The 18,642-nt window shown below is 39.3% G+C and overlaps 2 protein-coding genes across 10 annotated transcripts in view; one reads left to right on the top strand and one right to left on the bottom strand.

Moving 5' to 3' along the window:
* SCLT1 (sodium channel and clathrin linker 1) overlaps nucleotides 1-1,399 on the top strand; it is a 145,619-nt gene extending 144,220 nt beyond the window's left edge. For both annotated transcript variants that reach the window (XR_011501913.1, XM_014839182.3), the window contains one exon: nucleotides 874-1,399. Coding sequence is in view for 1 of the 2 variants with exons in the window: in XM_014839182.3 (XP_014694668.3) it covers nucleotides 874-936 (63 nt within the window). In the remaining variant the exon portion in view is untranslated. The remainder of the gene's footprint in view (nucleotides 1-873) is intronic.
* An 8,870-nt stretch (nucleotides 1,400-10,269) lies between these two features.
* The window catches only part of JADE1 (jade family PHD finger 1), a 57,907-nt gene continuing 49,534 nt past the window's right edge, over nucleotides 10,270-18,642 (bottom strand). For all 8 annotated transcript variants that reach the window (XM_044767244.2, XM_070504745.1, XM_014839184.3 and 5 more), the window contains exons 10-11: nucleotides 17,568-17,685; nucleotides 10,270-14,103 (exon numbers count right to left, since the gene is read on the bottom strand). In XM_044767244.2, the coding sequence (XP_044623179.1) occupies nucleotides 13,196-14,103; nucleotides 17,568-17,685 (1,026 nt within the window). In that variant the 3' untranslated portion in view covers nucleotides 10,270-13,195. The remainder of the gene's footprint in view (nucleotides 14,104-17,567; nucleotides 17,686-18,642) is intronic.

Here is an 18,642-nt window from a genome sequence, read left to right as displayed (position 1 = left end):
CTAAGGTAGATTGTTTAGCCAGACAAAAATAAGATGAAAAGTGTGTATAATACTTTATCATTTTTTAAATAAAAAGGGATGAGGAAATGTATGCGTATATTTTTATAGAATATTTCAAGAAATATACTTAGAAACTGGAAATAGTGGTTGTATCTGGAAAGAGGACTGTGGATTGAAGGACAGCAATGGGAAGACTTCCTTTATGCTGTATATACTGTTAGATTTTTTTTTTTACTATGTGTCTATATTGTCAATTCCGATTAATATTTAAAGATTATTTTCCTATTAGACTTTTCTTACCGTGATCTACCATCATCTTTTTATTACCATCTGGCTCACACTCACTTTGTGTCTTGACCACTTTTCTGATTAACTTTTTTTTGCCGGGGGGAGGTGAGGAAGATTGGCCCTGAGCTAACATCTGTTGCCAATCTTCCTCTATTTTGTGTGTGGGACATCACCACAGTATGGCTTGATGAGTGATGTGTAGGTCCATGCCCGGGATCTGAACCTGCAAACCATGGGCCACCGAAGCAGAGCACATGAACTTAACCACTACGCCACCAGGCTGGCCCCTCTGATTAACTTTTATCTAGATATTTTTCATCCATCTGTGAAATATGTTTTGGAATTCTAAGGGTATCACTCTGAGCTATGGAATGTCCTATTTGACATGCATATCTCTAGTGTAATACAGACATTTTAAAGTCCCAAGAGTAAAATAGAAATGAATACAAAAAGTGACCTCTTACAAGATCCCTTCCAATAAGCTTATTTTTAATAATTGAAAGTTGTGATGCATTATACTTTGTATTACTCTAAGATTTTCCATAGAAGAAGTAACTACTTACTGATTGTTTATTTTAATTGCAGCTCAGTGTGATTACAGTGCAGAGAAGAAAAGCAGCCTCCATGATGAATCTGGAAAATATTTAAAAATATTCATAGTTCCCTCACAGAACTTTAGACTATTTTGTTGGACTAGAAGTATATTGAAATGGTAAAACCTGCAGAGAATGGTTAAGGCTTGTGTCATTTTGCATAAGCATTTTCCATTCTGTTTTGAGGGTTATTGGAAAACAGAACATGAGCTTCCTGTAAGTAAAGAAAATATAATCCCATATTGAGCTTCAGTGGAGAATAAAGCCAGCTGAGAAGAACTCATTGCCTTCAGCAACGTGTCCATTTTTTGATTCCCCCTTTTTCCCTTGGAAGAGCATATTAATTTTCAAACTATGGTAATCATGAGAAGGAGATTTTAAGAAAAATTTTAATTTTAGTATTCCAGCTTGCAAGATTTGAGAATTTTACATCTAATTGTTACTCCTAACTCATTTTTAAAGTTCCCAAGTATCCGTTTTATTATGAACTCATAAATGCAATAAATTATGCACTTTCTAAAATGTTGCTGTCAATTATTTTAATGTATAATTGTAGTGATTCATTTTTAACTTACACAATTTCAAATATTTATAAAATATTGATATTTAAGAATTTGGGAGATTTTTTTTTTTTTGCTATTACTCAAAGCAGTACTATCAAATGGAATCTTAGGTTCTGAGAATGCGTGGGCATTGAACTATTGCAGTACTGTTGATTTTCGAGATCCATGTAATTCATTAGTCTCTGCTCCTGGTTTGAACTTGGTGCACTCTGCTTTCTGGTGATTAGAGCAGATAAGTTTGCATCTGGTTAACAAGTTAGGAGACTGTCCAGATAAAAGATAATGAATTGAGTTGGAGGTAACGTGAAAACATTCATGCATAAATATTCAACCAGCATTCAAAAGTTTAGGACTGGTGCTAACAAATTGGAGTAGTCATGAGGTCTTTGGCATGGAGCTCAGGACGGAAGCCATGGAGTGTAGGGGCTTGCCGTGGGGCCTTATGTGATGGGTCTAACTACCTCTTCCCCTCCATTTCTTGTGCTCTAGCCCTGATGTTGGCCTTCTTTTAATTCCATCAATACATCATCCTGCCTCTCCACACAGGATCTCTGGACATACTTGCCATTTCGCACGTTCTTCAGATCACTACTCAAACACCATTGCCTCAGAGAGCCTTCCTTAGCCTCCAGACTACGTTAGGTCCCTTATTGTATTGCTCTTAATAGTATGTTGTGTTTTGCCTGCATTAGCACTTATCAAAATCTGTAATGAACTCTGGGAAATTTTTTCTTTAACGTCATGTCCCTCCCAACAGACTGCAGGCTCCCTGAGAGCAGGACTCATGTCTACGCTCACTCATCGTTGTATTCTTACACTCAACATAGTTCCTGGCACATGGAGGGTATTCAGTAACTGTTTGTTCAAAAAGGGAAAAAGAGTTTTTAAGGACAGGGCCTTAGAAAACATCTTCATTTGTTGAATGAGCTCAGGGAGAGGAGTCATTGAAGGAGACAGAATAGGGGCAACGACAGGGCTGTAACCAGGAGAATCCAATATGATGAAACGGACATGAGGGGGAAATCTAGTCTTCTAAATAGGAGGGGACAAATGGCTGCTAGTGTCAAATGCAATGGTAAGACCAAATAATACAAATATGACACTTAAATGGTACTTAGATAGGAGATGCTTAGCTTATTTCCATTTCTTAAAGAATTCTTCATTTGATTCTCTAAAGTAAATTCCTTCCCATGTCATTCACAGACTAGTTCCCATGTAATGAGTTGTACTCATATTCATGTTTATAGACTATAGAATTTATTTTTTAAAACTTTTAATTAGAGAAGATGTTAAAATTATATCTGACCAAAATAAATGAGACTGTTGGAGAGAGCACTTCAGAAACTAACATTCAAGACAAATGGGATATTAGTATTATTGTTATCCTTCTTCAAAAAGAAAACCTAATGTCCCAGACTCATTTCCTTAAGGAAATCTTTCAACATAAGCACTTTCTCCAAACTTTGGCCATCGGCACCTACTCTTTACATTTTAATATTAATAACCCTCTCTCCAGTTGGATCTCCTTGAATGCTTATCCTCTGAGAAAAGGCTAAGCAACTAATACGCAGATAGTAGGCCTTCCTGACCTCTGTTGAATTTGCACAGATTTAAGCTATGTTTAGCAACAGAACTGAACGTCTGGTTATTTTTCTTTCAGAAAAGTCTGTTAGCTGTTGATTTCTAATGTAGAAATGGAGTAGAGGTTTTGACATTTCTCATATTGGTCAGTCTCAACTTCATTTACACAGACAGTAAGTATTATTTATTCTGTGAACTGTACTTTAGGAGACAGGGAAAATGAATAGGAGAATGAGAAAAGAAATGATATAAATCTGAAATTGGGGACAACACAGCTAGTTCATTTTATTTATTCATGTTTCTTTATTGTGTCTCTCTGAGGAAGAAAAGAGATATGATTACCTCTTCTTCCCTTTGTACACAAATATGCAAATTGGGGCAGCCAACAATCTTCTAATTTCTCCTCTGGTGTGAGAAAGAACTGTAACTACTCCAAATATGGGAGAATATTAGCAACAATTCAATCATTCGTTTATTCAGCAAATATGAATATTTCATAGCTGCACAGTCTGCCAAGCCAACTCTCAGACAAATCACAGAAGAGTGAAAAAACACTTTAAACATTTTACTGTAAGTTCTGTTCTTTAACCACAATGTGTCTTATCAATTTTTCCAAAATAACAAATCTGTAATGAGCTTCTTGATAAACATGTTTATCAAAAATAATAATTGTGTTTTTTTAGTTTACTTAAAAGCGCGCATATAGAGAGGAGACAGACACTGATACCCCAATAATATGTAAGAAATCTGTCTCTTACCAGCCCTTAAAACTTATAAAAATATGTGGCTTTTGTGGCAATATTAATGATTTTAGTATTTATATAAGAACTAGCTAAATAAATATGTGAATACTTAGATAACAAAAATCATAGGATGTTCGGAAAGCCATCTTTAAAGTAAATCTTTACAACTCTGGCACCCACCCACCTACCAAGAAAAACATCTCCACTAAGTAAGTGGTCTTTCTAGCCCAAAGGTTCACCACGAAACATTCACATGTGCCCCAGGTTCCCATAGACACTGCCAGTGTACTAGCTCTAACCCTGCTCCTGTTTCTTCTACTCAAAAAGCATATTGGAATGTAAACAAATGAGAATAACATTATAGAGAGAACTTTGAATCTTCTCTAGTTTATCTCTCTTTAAATACACATTCTTAAAGTTCACTACCTTATTTTTAGTAATAAATTACTACTGTTACTGGGCACAGCTGTTGAAATTCACTGCAGGAAGCGGGGTCAGCTTACTCTCCCTTGAGATGGCCCAATTCACTTTCCAACAGCTTTGACCATTAGACAGTTCCTCCTCAAATTGAGCTGAAATGTGTCCCCCTGCCTTAGTTCTACCTTGTGCAAGAGAGTAAGCCTAAGCCATCTTTCACATGGCAGGTCTTCAGCCTTTTGAAAATGAAAATAATTGTCATGTTCTCTCTGCACTTAGCAAACATCTCCATTTCCTCATAAGACTTGGTTTGAAGTCCTTGAACCAACCAATCACTGGTCTCCGAAAGCACAACAGTTCGCATGTATCTTTTTCACTCATTGAATAAATATTTATCGAGCACCCGCTTTACACTAGGGGTACTTGGGACACATCCGTCTTATGCCCAAAACCAAGAATTATATTCAAGGTATAAACTATAAATTCCCTTGTTCTAGATCATGACTGAGAGTGGTGGAGAGAGCTACCTGTCCAAGTGTCGGGGGACAACAAAGAATCTCCAGGGGATGGACATGGCTTCAAACTACGTACCCTTCCCCTTCCCCCACCCCACGAAGAGTCTGACACATTCTCTTAGGGAAGCGTGTTTTGAGAATTATTGTATTTAGTGATTTATGAAAATGTACACATAATTTCTCATTCGTATTTAGGATGAAGAAAAAAAGAGAATTACTGTTCTAAGTCCACACCTCCATTAATGCAGCTTAAAATCATGTTAGCTTTTTTGGAAGTTGAATCACACTGTTGGACAGATATTGAGCATATTATTGCCTAAAATCCTGTCTTTTCCAAAGGTTTTGTTGCTAAGCCAAATCTTTGCCCCAGAAGCTGGACTGACTGGTCATTTATCCCTTTTAAGTTTAATTATATTATTACAGTGTGCTGAGGTCCTTTTAGCTCCTAATTCTGTCATCCAATTTGTTGTCTTTAAGCATAGGGATCGTATCTGTTTTATTTTGTTATACTGCTGTATTTGTTGCACCCATGACAATTTTTTCTGTACAATGAATGCCACCTACAGATTTGATAAACATGCCACCCATATTTTCATGAAAATTGAAAAGATGAGAACTAGACAGATCTGAGTACAGTCAGTCTCTTAGAGCATACTAACCACCAGCTTCCATAATGGGTAACTAATCAAAACCAGGAGGCGTGGTCATTCAACCCATTTTTAACGTGGCTCATATTGCTGCTCCTACACTATCACAGAAACATCAAAAACGACCTAGCCTTCTGCCTAGAAAAAGTTCACTTATGCCACAAATGTCATACTTCCTAGATCTAGTCTAGTAATCCTGTCCAAGAAGAAAATTAAGTTAGATAGATTTCTTCTTAGTAAATCCATGTAGCATCCTAGTAATCACTGCTTGTTTCTTTAAGTTTATTTAAAACCCTTTAAGTCCTTTAATATGGCATCTTGGAAATTTTCGTTCAATATTTTCATCTTTTTTTCAAAGAATAAAAAAGCCATCAGAACATAATATGATGTATAAGGAAATCTGGTAGCACTTAGATCTGTGGAGATTAAAAATGTGAGACTAGCATCTCCTTTCATATAAACTATAGGGGATAAAAGAGAATGAGAGTCCCATTTCTACAAATAACCAAAAGAATCCATTGGAGAATCTTTCCCTGGATCTACAATAAACCTTCTCATTTGTATTGATAATGTCTATTTATTGAGCACTTATCATATGCAAGGCATTGTGCCAGCATTTTGCATTTATTATCTCATATAATCCAACAACCTTGCTCGGTAGGTATTATCATTCCCTTTTCAAAGATATAAGGCATCATAAAAGTTAAACCACTTGCCCAGGATTACATAGGTGGAAAGTGGCACTGCAGGCTTTCAAACCATGTCTGTCCAACACCAGATTCCTTCTACTGTGCAACGCCACATCTTTAGAGTTTGCAGAATCTGTACTGGTGATGTCTCTCCCATTTTCTGACAGTGAGTCACCTCTATAGGTTCTCTGAGTACCCTGGAATGCCATTCATCTGAGTCAGGAGGCTTGGACCCTGTAAACAGCTGGATGCTCTCGTACGAGTGCTCTGCACATCCTAGACTTCAAGTAACCCTTACCAGTGTCCATTCTGTCCTTTTCAATGCAAGGACCCGTGTTCTTGATGAAAATACAGACACAAAATAGGATTTGAAAAATTCTACTTCCAGTTTGTCATTCATCAACCTTATTATATAACAAGTCTGAGCTGCGAGTCTTTTTTTTTTTTTTTTTTGCCTTTTCTGACTCTGATTCTAACCCAGAAAGCCCTTTTGGTTGTCAGATTATATGCCTTACACAGAAAACTTCCTGGGAAAAGCATCTTCATATCTAGTGGGATTTGGTAATCTTTTCAAATCTTGAAAAGAAATTGGCCATAATGTAAAAAGTCAACTAACTTTAGTGGAAAATAGATATAGATCCAAGCAAAGGAAGTTATAATAATTAGTGGGTTACCTCCTTTGAAGGTTTCCAGATTTCTTTAATGGGTGGTGACAATTTCACCCCCCAAAAAAGCATATCTACCAAATAATCATAAATATATGTTAACTGGTGTTTAGCAATTGTCAAGTGGTTGATAGATTGTCTGAGTTCCTGTGCCAACATAAACATGGGCCTGTAAAGCATGGTGTTTAAAAGGTATTTGCTCACTTTGAGTACTTGGGACTAGTTGAGGCAAAGATATAATCACAAGCATTTGATATGAAAAAGAGAAGCTCAGACAATTCAAACAGTAAAGGTGGGAGCAAAGCCAAAATGAGCCAGAAGAGGGGGAAAGCTCCCTTTGAGGCTGCTAAATGGGGGTGGGAAACACCGGAGGAAAAGATTTGCTTCATGAAGAAATTGTTTCACACTGGTAATAATCCTGAAATTAGAACCATCAGCCAGATTAGTGGGTAAAATAGCCATAATTAACCCGTAATTATAAATGCACTATTTAAAACTCAGCCATATATAAGCTGAGTAGTGGTGAGAATGGCAGGATACGTTCATAATACATTAGGAATGACAGTACACATTTTTTTCTTTTTACTACTTAATTTGGCATTGCTTGACTTATTTGTAAAATCTAACCAGACTCATTATACTTTATATCACAAAAATACTGATTTGAAGGTTTTGCATAGCATCAATTTAAAGTCTTTAAGACATTAGTCCTAATTCCAGATTCATCATCAAGAAACTATGTGATTTTAGGGGGCCAGCCCAGTGGCATAGTGGTTAACTTCACGAGCTCCACTTCAGTGGCCCAGGCTTTGCCAGTTTGGATCCCAGGCACACCACTTATCAAGCCATGCTGTGGTAGCCATCCCACATATAACATAAAGGAAGATGGGCACAGATATTAGCTCAAGACCACTCCTCCTCAGCAAAAAGAGGAGGATTGGCAGCGGATGTTAGCTGAGGGTTAATCTTCCTCAAAAAAAAAAAAAAAAACTGATTATAAATAATTCTCTTTAACATTCCAAGCAATGTGTCAGGATATAGAGGGAATTAAGTTTTTCTTTGAGTTCTTGATAGCAGTGTTACTTCCTTTGATCATATATGCATATACTTGCTCTGTAAGTATGTGTATGTATGTGTTACATGAATGTATATGACACTAAATTAACTAATTCCATTCTCACTAGAAGAAAGCAGGGACTAACCACAAGCTGACCTTATTGCTCGTTATTCATCAGGTTATGTTCCTAGTCATTCAACCAGTACATTAACATAATGTTTTAAGCCAAGATTATTAGCTTTACTTTATAGCAATTCGTTGAACTGAAGTCCTCAGTCTACTCAAAAACATGTGACCTGCTTTATATGAACTATTTTTATGTTCTGAGAGGCAGTATTGCCTAGGGGGCTCAATCACAGCCTGGCTGGGATTGACTCCCAGCTCTACCACCTACTGACCTTAAGCAAATTACTTAATTTCTATGCCTCAGTTTCCTCATCTGCAAACTAGATGATAGTGCCCACCTCACATGTTGTGAGGATTAAACAAATACGTATAAAATACAGACCAGTGCCTGCCATTTGATAGGCCCTTTGTAATTATCTGCAAAAGTCTAGGGGTTCCTCTGAAGGCTATGTGGAATGACAACGTCAGCTTTTATTGCAGAAGTTATCAATATGGCTATATAGCGTTGGCAAGGTTGCAACTAATTGGGGGACTAATTTCAGCAAGACTTGCGTCAAGGAAACCAGATAAGAGGCTGCTGCAATAACCTAGGCAAGAAATGGTGAGGAACTATATGGCAAATGGTAGTGGGATCAAGAGAAGTGAAAAATACTGAAGACACATCAGGTATGATATGTAGACGTAGATCACCGTTTTTCTGTGGGAGTTGAAGAAGAAAGAATTCACAATGGACTCCCATGGTTCAGGCTTGGGTGACATTTTCTAAGGCAGGATATAGAAAATGATGGGTTCCAAAATCCCAAGTGCTTGCTACGTCCAAGAGGAAATGCCCAATAAGCAGGCCATCAGAACTCAGGAAAAACCAGATTGCAGAGATACCAAACTCAGCAGCACAGACGATAGTCGAAGTCAAGGAAGTAGATGAAAGAACATACTTGCTTTTATCCTCTTTCCAGTGACCAGGCAATCAGAGCTCTTCTATTCTACCCGAGACTACACATTATCTAATGCAGTTCTGAGCGTTAAAGGGAAATCATACTCAAGATTTCAACCTTGAAGTTAATTGCGAAATTTGCTGCAGATGGCTAATGTTTCAAAGGTAGAAACCGTTTTCTAAGTGATCGGGGTAAAAACATGAACACGAGTCCCCAGTGCCACATTTCCCATCACATATTGCAGAATTGCCAACCACAGGCCTTTCCTTTGACTCCTGGGGACTTAATTTCCCTAAGGAACTATTGTGGTTATTCAACTTTAAGACCTTGTACGAAGAATCACAGTGATTTCTCTCTGGGGTGTTACTCAGAGCAACATGGAAGTAAATAGTTACTAAGCAGGAACAAGGAGAAATAAACAAGGTTTTAGCCAAATGTATTAACAATTCATGTAAAAAAAAAAAAAGGCCAAAATTTTACAAAAATTCTAAATTAGGGACAGTCCCGCTACCCTGTTGTGGCTCCTGCTCATTGTAATCTACACGAGAATGCCTCACCCACACCAGTTTTGCGGTTCCCAACACATTTTAAGGTGCATTTCATTATATGCTAATTTCTTCCAGTGCTGGTTGGATGAAGACTGTCTCAGGCAGAGAGATCACCAACCCAGCAATTAGAACTAGGGCCTAGGCCCAGTTCTGCCGATGCCTGATGCTGTGATCTCTGACATGTCATCTTTGTAGAATGCAGATAATATCTCTTTGCCCTAGGGTTCCAGAATTCTGATCAAAGGACCGTATTTAAGGAAACTGTTTTCTGAAAAATTTTTTAAAGAGCCTTATAAATACAGTCATCCTGTCATTCAGGAATAACATTTTTTGCCTCAGAAGTCTCATCAGTCAACCTCATGCTGGAGAAATCAGTGTCTTGTTCCTAATCACAAAAATAATGGCCTATGATTTGCTAACTGCCTCTTAAGATTCTTTAGCGGCATTGCTCTGTGACCTGCTTGAAGAATCACAACCACCCCAGGAAGATCGTGCATGTTATTCTCTTTCTACACAAGGGAAAACAGTCTTATAAAGGTTAGGTGACTTGGCCAAGGTCACATGGCTGGTAAACTATAGTTCAGCCTTTAAACACAGGTCTCTCTGACTCTGAAGTTTACGTTGCTTTGACAACCGGTTGTTTTCAGATCTAAAATTGTATTCTGGAAAGAGCTCCAGGTGGGGAAGACAAAACTCAAACCATTATCATTTTTCAGTGTCTCACCATCAGAGTTGAGCCAGAAAACAGCCAGTGAATCTGTGCTCTTCATAATCTTATGTTCCAGAATGTTCTCACTCCTGATCTAAATTATGAGACAGTTGACATACACTGATTCAGGACTACTAAGTCATATAGACTTTTAAGTATTTAGAAAAAGCAGATTTCAGAAGACACTTAAAAATGTATTGCAAAATGTACAGCATTTATTCACATACAGACAAAAAGGCACAAATTCTACTAAATAGTTCAACAAAAAAATACAGCTGTCCTCAACTAGTTTTATAAATACTTTCAAAAAGGGGATAGAAATAAATACAGGATTGGGCCATGTAATATAAAATAGTCATCTCTACATATACTTTGTTTAATTTCTGATTTTTAACTCTTCATGCACCTTTTTTTTTCAATTTTAGCTGAATGGACACCAAGCTAGGCACATAGTGAAAAATCCTCTGTACAAGGTTACAAATGTAATGACAAGTTTGTCCATTTCAAAATAATTAAGATTTGTACACAACACATATAACCCTTCATTTAGATTTTGTGTTTATAACCTAACAAATGACATTCCAGGCAACTTTACAAAAGTTTAACTAGCCTACATTTTGACATAATACATTGATCATAATCAAAGATATTTCTTGGTCAGGATGCACAAGGAAAGATAAACCTTAAAAAAAAAAAAAGAAGGAAAAGAAAAGAAGAGCAAATGGTTCCCTACTAATAGAGTGCAAGTTACTAGGTGGGGTTGGTTGCTGCTCCTGGCCACCTCATACAGAGTTCCCAGCAGGACGTGGAACTGACTTACAAAGCTATCATTACACTGTCAGAGAAACCGTGCTCTAGACCATTTGCATTTCAAAGTAGGAATAAAGTGTGGGCTTTTTATTTTTGTGTATTTTGTTTTTGTGTGGGTTTTTTTTATTTTTTTGTTTTGTTTTGTTTTGGTTTGGTTTTTGGTTCAGCATAACTTGGAACGTTTGAAAGCTTTTCAACCTAAATGTGGGGAAAAAACAGGTAAGGCATTGTTTTTGCACGAAACTAGCATTCCTAATAGTGCAAATGAATCTGGTACCTCTTAAATTGGTGAGAGGTCATACACTTACTAGAATTTAGATTTTTCTTTCTATGGCTTGACAAATTATCCCTCTATATATTCTACTCTCACCCAGAGCTGTTGCTGTAGTCAAAAGATAACTGTAGAGAGTCCACCTTCTTCTGTACCCAGCAAAAGGTTTTTGCTCATATGCAAAACTGATTTTTAAATTATGCTATGAGTGAATATACAACTTGGATTCATAAGAAATTTCTAATATCTGTAGCAACAGCTTACCTGGACAGCAGTCTTTCAAAATGAGCCCCATAGCTCAAAAATAGTCAATCTAAAAACCTGGGTCATTCTTTCCCCTCCCCTGAATTAGCTACTAAAATGTATTTGAAAAGTTAAGACTTGGTTTGAAAATGTCATACATACAATGGGGATGCATCGGATCTACTATTTGATCATCTGATAAAACTTGCATAGCAAGATGGAATTCAATAAGCCTTTGTTGTTGTTGACAATCATCTGGAAGACTTGAAAGTTAACTACAGAACTCAAAGCATTATTCATTAAGTATCAGAATGTCCCTGCCACATGGAAACAGATGTATAAATGAATCAGGAATCCGAATACTGATAGTAACAAACTAAGGGGTATTTTAGGGGAAGTTGGGCTTGTTCCAAGTGCCCATAATTCTAAATCTCATTGCTATTTAAACTTTCTTTCTTAGTTTGATTCACAACTACATTGAATTCCAAAGAAAATTAACAGGACCTTAACACTATCCACTGTCTTAATACATACGCACTGCAGTGAGTGCAAAAAAGAACATTGTACTCAAATTTAATGCTAAATTTATTATTGCTGATAACTTACTACTTATTGCCATTTGCAATTAGAAAGTCCAAGTTACGAATTACAGCTTAGAACTCTGACTCCAGAAAACCTATTACACTTCAGTCTCTTTCCTGTATAACCTTGGTCAATGGTAAGAGGTTATATCGCAACTTATTGCCTTCCTATTGTTTTTAAAATATAACCTATTTCACTTTTTTTCTTTTTTCTCTTTTTTTTTTCCTTTTTCTTAAGGAATCCGTTCATGTTGGAAGCCCGGATTCCCCGACATATGCACTAGTGGTCGGCTCTGGGAAGTATGAGTCACCAGAGTCTGGAAGTTCATCATTTGAACTTGAATAGCCATTGTATTGTTGGGAGCCAGATGGCCAGGTATTGCCGATGGCCAGGGAAATCCCAAGCTGGCCCAAAAGGCAGTGGTTAGGGTAGGAAAGAGGAAGGTCAAGAGGACTGGTAAAAATGAGACCTCAACTGCCCTTTCTCATAGACAGAACTTTCTATCGGCTTCACTCTCCACCAGTCCTATACCCACAACACATTCAAGGGCTTCAGGCGCAGGATCTTGTTGCATTTCCCCTAAATCTCCAAGCTGAAGCAGCTCTACCCTGCCCCTTCAGATCGTCCAGTGATGGCCCTTGTTAAATCCTCTCCCCCATCTGCTGTATTTACACATGCATTCCCTAGAGGTTCTGACGCTGCCTGTATACTGCAATGCAACAAAAACAGCCTTGTGGGCTAAAGTATAAATATGATTTCGAGATCTATCACAGTCCTAGAAAGTAAGTTTTATGGGCTTTTAAATGGTACATGAGGGTCTCTCAAGAACCATATCTGATTCCATATATTCAGGTAACCAAGAGTTTGTGCTTTGGGAAGAATAAAGAGGGCAATAAAAACTCCTGAGGCTTACTTAAGCCTTGCCCTCTTTAAAAACTTATTTCACTCATTCTCATTTTAGTGTTTAATTCAGCCTCTAGAGTCTTAGCGGTGTCTTACAGTTACAATCTACTCTTGTGTTTCCTCAATAAGTTGCAAATAACACACAATTCTCACAACAATGATTTATAAATGACTGAAAAAAAAATTCAATCTGAATTGCAAGTAAATGTGTGTATCTCAGGAGTGATGGGTTTCTGCTTGTCCCCTGTGTCAGAGCTCTCATCTAACGACTCAGCGACAAGCCCCCAGCACCCCCATGCCACCCATTTCATCAAGAGGCCAGAATGCTCCTCCGGATGATGTCTGTCCTCCTGTTGATAGTGCTGCTGGCGTGTATACATTTCTTTTCTGAGGCCTCACTCTCTGAGTCACTCATTTCCACGTCAGGGACGTACCCGTCGTTCTCATTGTCAGATTTTAATTTGCTTTTTGCCCTCTCCTTGGCTGGCACTCGGCCCAAGCCCAGATAGGGGTAGTCTGAGTGCTGGTGGCAGGCCCCCTCAGCCTCTCCCTGCTGCTGCCGTTCCCCCTTCTTTGGAATCCGGAATCCTCCCCAGTTTTTCACGGGGCTGGCAGGCGTTGTAGGCACTTTGACTGCAGGCTGGTTACAGTTTGCTTTGACGAGGGAGCCGTTGCACTTGGGCACTGTCTCCTTCCGTGTGCCAGGTGCTGACGGCCCCACTCCAGGGGAGGTGGCAGCTCGTGTGCTGTCCAGATGCCTCTGGGGCACGTCTGTGGACCTGAGAGGCTTGTGACTCTGTTTAAAAGGTCTGTCCTTTAAGTCTCCCTTACTGAGATCACAATGAAGACGATGGTCTCTCCTGTTCCCATGCTCTGGCATCACCACACCGTTTTTCTGTTGTGCTGAGATGAGACGCGCTTCTGCAAAGGTCTTTTCAAAACTCAACAAGCTCTCTGGGACCACCATGCCCTCCCTTCTCCCACACAGGTCTGGCTGCTTCAGCAGAGTTTTGCCTTCACTCCCAGCGCTGTTCTGCAGTGGATCTCGCTTATGGGGCTTTTTCAGCGAATGAACCAAGGAAGTCCCCATTTGCTTCCGGAAGAATGCAGAATGCCACTTCAAGTCCTCTATCTTGGGAGCATCAGGGCCCACAGAAGGACTGTTAAACAAAAGCATGTTTTCCAGTGAGGAGGAGGAGCAGGAAGAAGAAGGCACACCTATGAACATAAAACCACAAAGAAAGAAAAATTACAGTAGAAGCAAATCCCAAAGAATAAAATTCGAGACCCTTAGCACAGCCCTATTAATGCAAACTTCCCACCCACTGGTACAACATACAGCCACTCAGTGTGTCTCTGCATTCCATCTGCATACTCAACTTGGTACGCTCCATCTTCTAAAATAGCTGGCATTCATGTAATTTTTCATGAAACATCTTTTCAAGGAATAGATTTTCCTTAAAACAAAAGAACTGATCTGATTTTCAAAAGCGAATCGTTGCAGAATCTGTCTAATGGTCAGGCACTGCCTCCACCCCTCCCCCTGGTTATGGAGAGCACCGGCACCGCGTGCTCCATTGGCGCCAGTCGCCTGCCTCCCTCTGGCGGGGGAGTATGAGGGCAGGGGCTGGGGCTTTTTAGGTTTACCTCAGGGTTTCCAGACCCTCGCAGGTCTATGATGAGGATAAATACATGTAAATATGTGAAATGAATAAAGGAAGGTGTTTAAAATCATTCTTGACACACAGTACATGTTTAAAAAAAATGTTTACTATTATATGTAAAACCCATTTGCGAAATTAAACTGAACTGTCATTCGACATGAGGATAAGTTAAATTGGTGTTTTTCAAACATTTTTTATGCAAATCACAGTAAGAACTAAATTTCACAACATAAGCTAGTAAAAGCTCACTTTTTATGGAATATTAGCCTCCATCATTTGATCTGCACTCTGACATTTTCTGCTCTATTTCGCTTGTTTTAACCTACTGAATTCATCTTATAACCCACTAATAAATTGTAACCCTCAATTAGAAAAACACTGGGTGAATTCCTACTACAGTGGAGCACATCAGAAGGGCCAGGCTTCTGCAAGAGCCTCCAGAGCATCTACAAAGGGCAGTTTTCGTGTTTTCTGTCTCCCATAAAGTATGAACCACCAGGAAAACAAGGTTCCACCCCAGAATACCAGGCAGGAACCCATATGAGAACCTACTGCTGCACAGACTCGGACACTGTGCATAAACAGAACAGAGCCAGCAACTCTAAACGTAGAATTGTCATGACCACAGGGGAGGGTGTTCTACCATCTGCTGGTTTGGAAATGCCTCCTTTCTCAAGAGTCAAACGTTAGGGTCAACTTTCACACCACACTTATATTTCTGAATCACCTACTGTGGGAAAACAGAAAGGTAAGGGGAAGTGACATTTTCTGAACTCTGATTTCCATCTACTTGACTTGGAATCCATGTCTCTGAAGAGCCTCCGACTCATGGTCTCCTGTACGGACTATCTCCACTGAGGATGCTCTCATCCAGCAGAATGGCCCTACCCATTCTCAGAATCACACAACAGAGTTTAAACCATGGACCCTGAATGACACATATAAGTCACAGCCATCTGCTCTGCTTCACTTGCAATCATCTATCTTACAGGCAGGAGATTGACTTGAGGTATGAGTAAGAACAAAACTGAAAGTCTAAAACTGGAAGGAAAAAGAAAAAGAAAAGAAAAAAAGGCATCCTAAAGGTTTTCCACTTCACTCCCTGTGGCATCCCACAGGAAGTTTAATGTTGCTTTCAGCCGATCAGACCTAGTATGGTTCATATCTCAGAGGGAAGGCAGGATGTGTTTTCCTTTTCTGGGATAGCAGTAGGATTTCTGAATGTAGATCTACATTACAGCTCTGTTACACAAAACACTTCCTAACTTTGTTAAGACTCTCAATCACTTACCCAAGTAAAAACCTCAGCCATGAAATGCAAAAAGCTGCCTGTAATATCCATGAAAAATGACTGGTAAGTGAAATCAGATGAAAATGCTCTTTACAGCTTATTTTTATAAGTAATCACTCATTACATAACGACCTAACAAGAGTCACAGAAAGCCTTCCAATGGCAAAACTCCACAGGCACAAACTGCATCAAATGATCGCAGGCAGCAGCCGCTGAGCCTCTGCTAGCTGGAGGCTGGGTGACCTGCACCAAACAGACTTCCATGTGGCTGTTTACACAAAGACACAAGGGCAAGGGACAGAACAGGTCCCGTTTATTTGCAGTCAGGTAAGAATAATGAAAAGGCAGAAATTCACTTTAAAGAATCTGAATCAAACCGCTTTTACATATGACACCCTACTTAGAAAAATTTATTTTAAAAGTTTTACAGCTAAACTCTAGACTCTAGCTAATGATATAAGCTTGATACATCTGGAAAATATTTACTCTTGGGAAGAAGCTATCTAGGATAATATTATTAAGTTAATGCCATTAAAACTATTAACACTTCAAGAATATCATTTAAAACTCCCTAAGCTTTTTTCTTTGTTCAGCTGACAAATTTACCTCTAGTCACATAAATCTGGTTAGTTTTAGGTAAACCAGAATTTGGATTTCAACATAATAGGTTAGAACGACTTCTCTGTTGTTCCTGCACGTCATAATAATCTACAGAGACAAAAAGCCACAAAAGCAGAAAATAAATGAGCCCACGGTGACTCCGTAAAACCGAGCAGGGCGAATGTTGCTGCTGTACCTCTGAAGGGCAGACCAGCACAGCAGAGACATGCTCACCCAAGACCTACCTGCTCCACGAGTCATGATTCTGCCTGATCCACACTCAACAGATCTCCTTCCCTGAAGTCCTTAAAATACTTGCTTTCTGGGGCTTATGATCACAGAACGTTAGTGCTGAAAGGCACTTGAGAGCTCAGGATTCTGCACCAAACCCCGTTCATAGATCAACAGAGTCCCAGAGAAATTTCACAACTTGCCCAACTTTGTATTTGATCGCCAAGTAACTGACATGTTCTCCAAGGCGGAGGAAGTATATAGCTCACTTTTCTCTTCCCCTTTGCCTAGCCCAGAGCAATGTAAAATAGAAGGTACTAAATAAATAAGCACTTTGTGCGGAAACTCAAAAATATCCAAAATTCCACCTACACCACAAAAGTCCATTATGAATGTTACCTAACATGGACATGTATCTTAAGCACAGTCTTAAGTTATATTTACCCTATGTAACAGGTAGATCCAAAGGCTAGATAATCTGTAAGTCTTTCTAGGTATCTCCATCATACCTTACATTTATCGATTGCTTTTCAATATAAGTTACTGTTTCATTTGAATCTCACAGCTGTTCCCTGGAGGCAGCTTGAGATCTCATCGTCATGTTACATATGAGGAAATGGGGGAGACTCAAAACTTAACACTTGCTTGTGTTCGGCCTGTGAGTAGAGGATGTAAGACGACCCATATTTTAAGGCCAAATTCATAGCCCTTTCGCCTGTACCAGGAGGCCTCAAAGGCCTGAAGATTTTCGTTAGATATGAAAGTCTGTGCTTCTTAGATTCTTCGATAGGCCAGATAAGAGAAATTTAAAGAAACTATTGTTTTTTTCCTTAACAGAGTGTTACCGCTTACAAACCCCTGCTCTACTGTTGCACCTACAAGGGCTTAATGCATACCTGAAACTCTTTCTTGCTCCAAAAGCTTAGTGTAAAGATTGAATATCTGTTCCTGGACTTTGCACACAGATCGTTTAATCTTTTCCCTGCGGGTCACCATGTAAGTGAGGTTCCGAACCTAGAATGTAGAGAATAAAGATTCTAAGTAAGCAACACATTAGAACAGTACTTCGATGCTTGTTTTTCTTTACCTAAGAGAGATGTGTCCTACTAGGGCCTTGACTGACATTGGAAATCAAAATGTACTTTAAACATTTCATCTAATCTCCTCCTTTTGGGCTGAAGGATTCCACATATACCCCTCAATGTAGGCAGCAGCAACAGGAGAGAGGCTGTAGGAAGAACACCTACAGAACTCGGACAAAAAGCCCTGCCTCCTCAGCCACACCCAGCTCATCCCGGCCAAGAGACCGTTGGTGTCCAAGTCTAGACTTGCCAAGGGACTCTGCTTCTCTCCCCTCACTATCCTCTTCCCATGAATTCTATTGTCAAAGGCTTCAGAGCAATTCAGAAGCCACCTCTGCTGCACTTTATCAAGCATCTTCTGAAGATGGAACTAGGTAAGCACACAGTCAAGGACCATCAGAGGAGCTTCCCCAGAGATGACCCTGCACAGGGCCCACTAGAAGACCAAGTGGTCACCAAGAAGCCACATAAGCTTCTTATGTCAACTAGACTCTGAACTCTGAAATGCCTGGAGCTGACAGTTAGCTCAAGTGTACTGCAGAATGTGAATGCCCAGGAAATGTCCTTCTTGCTCCTGCCGTTGATTTGCTGGGTCAACATCTCAAGTCCAGGTCTGTCTCACCACCTGAAAAACTGATGCTGTCCTCTTCCTGATTCATTTGTAAGTACCTGAAAAGACCCAAGTGCTAAGAGCTCCACTTTGCATCTGACGTGCAACCACTGGGGAATTACACAAATAGTCTCACTAACCGGTACTAACCGCCACTTAAACTCGTTCCCCATTTTTAAAGCCACCTGTGATCAGTCAATACAGGAACAAAATTTAATGACTTAGTCAATAAACCTCCTTAAATCCTTCAGTCCTAAAACCTGTTGTAAACCCAACTAG

Source organism: Equus asinus, chromosome 3, assembly GCF_041296235.1.
Source record: "Equus asinus isolate D_3611 breed Donkey chromosome 3, EquAss-T2T_v2, whole genome shotgun sequence".
NCBI lineage: Eukaryota > Metazoa > Chordata > Mammalia > Perissodactyla > Equidae > Equus > Equus asinus.
This window is presented reverse-complemented; position numbering and strand designations above follow the sequence as displayed.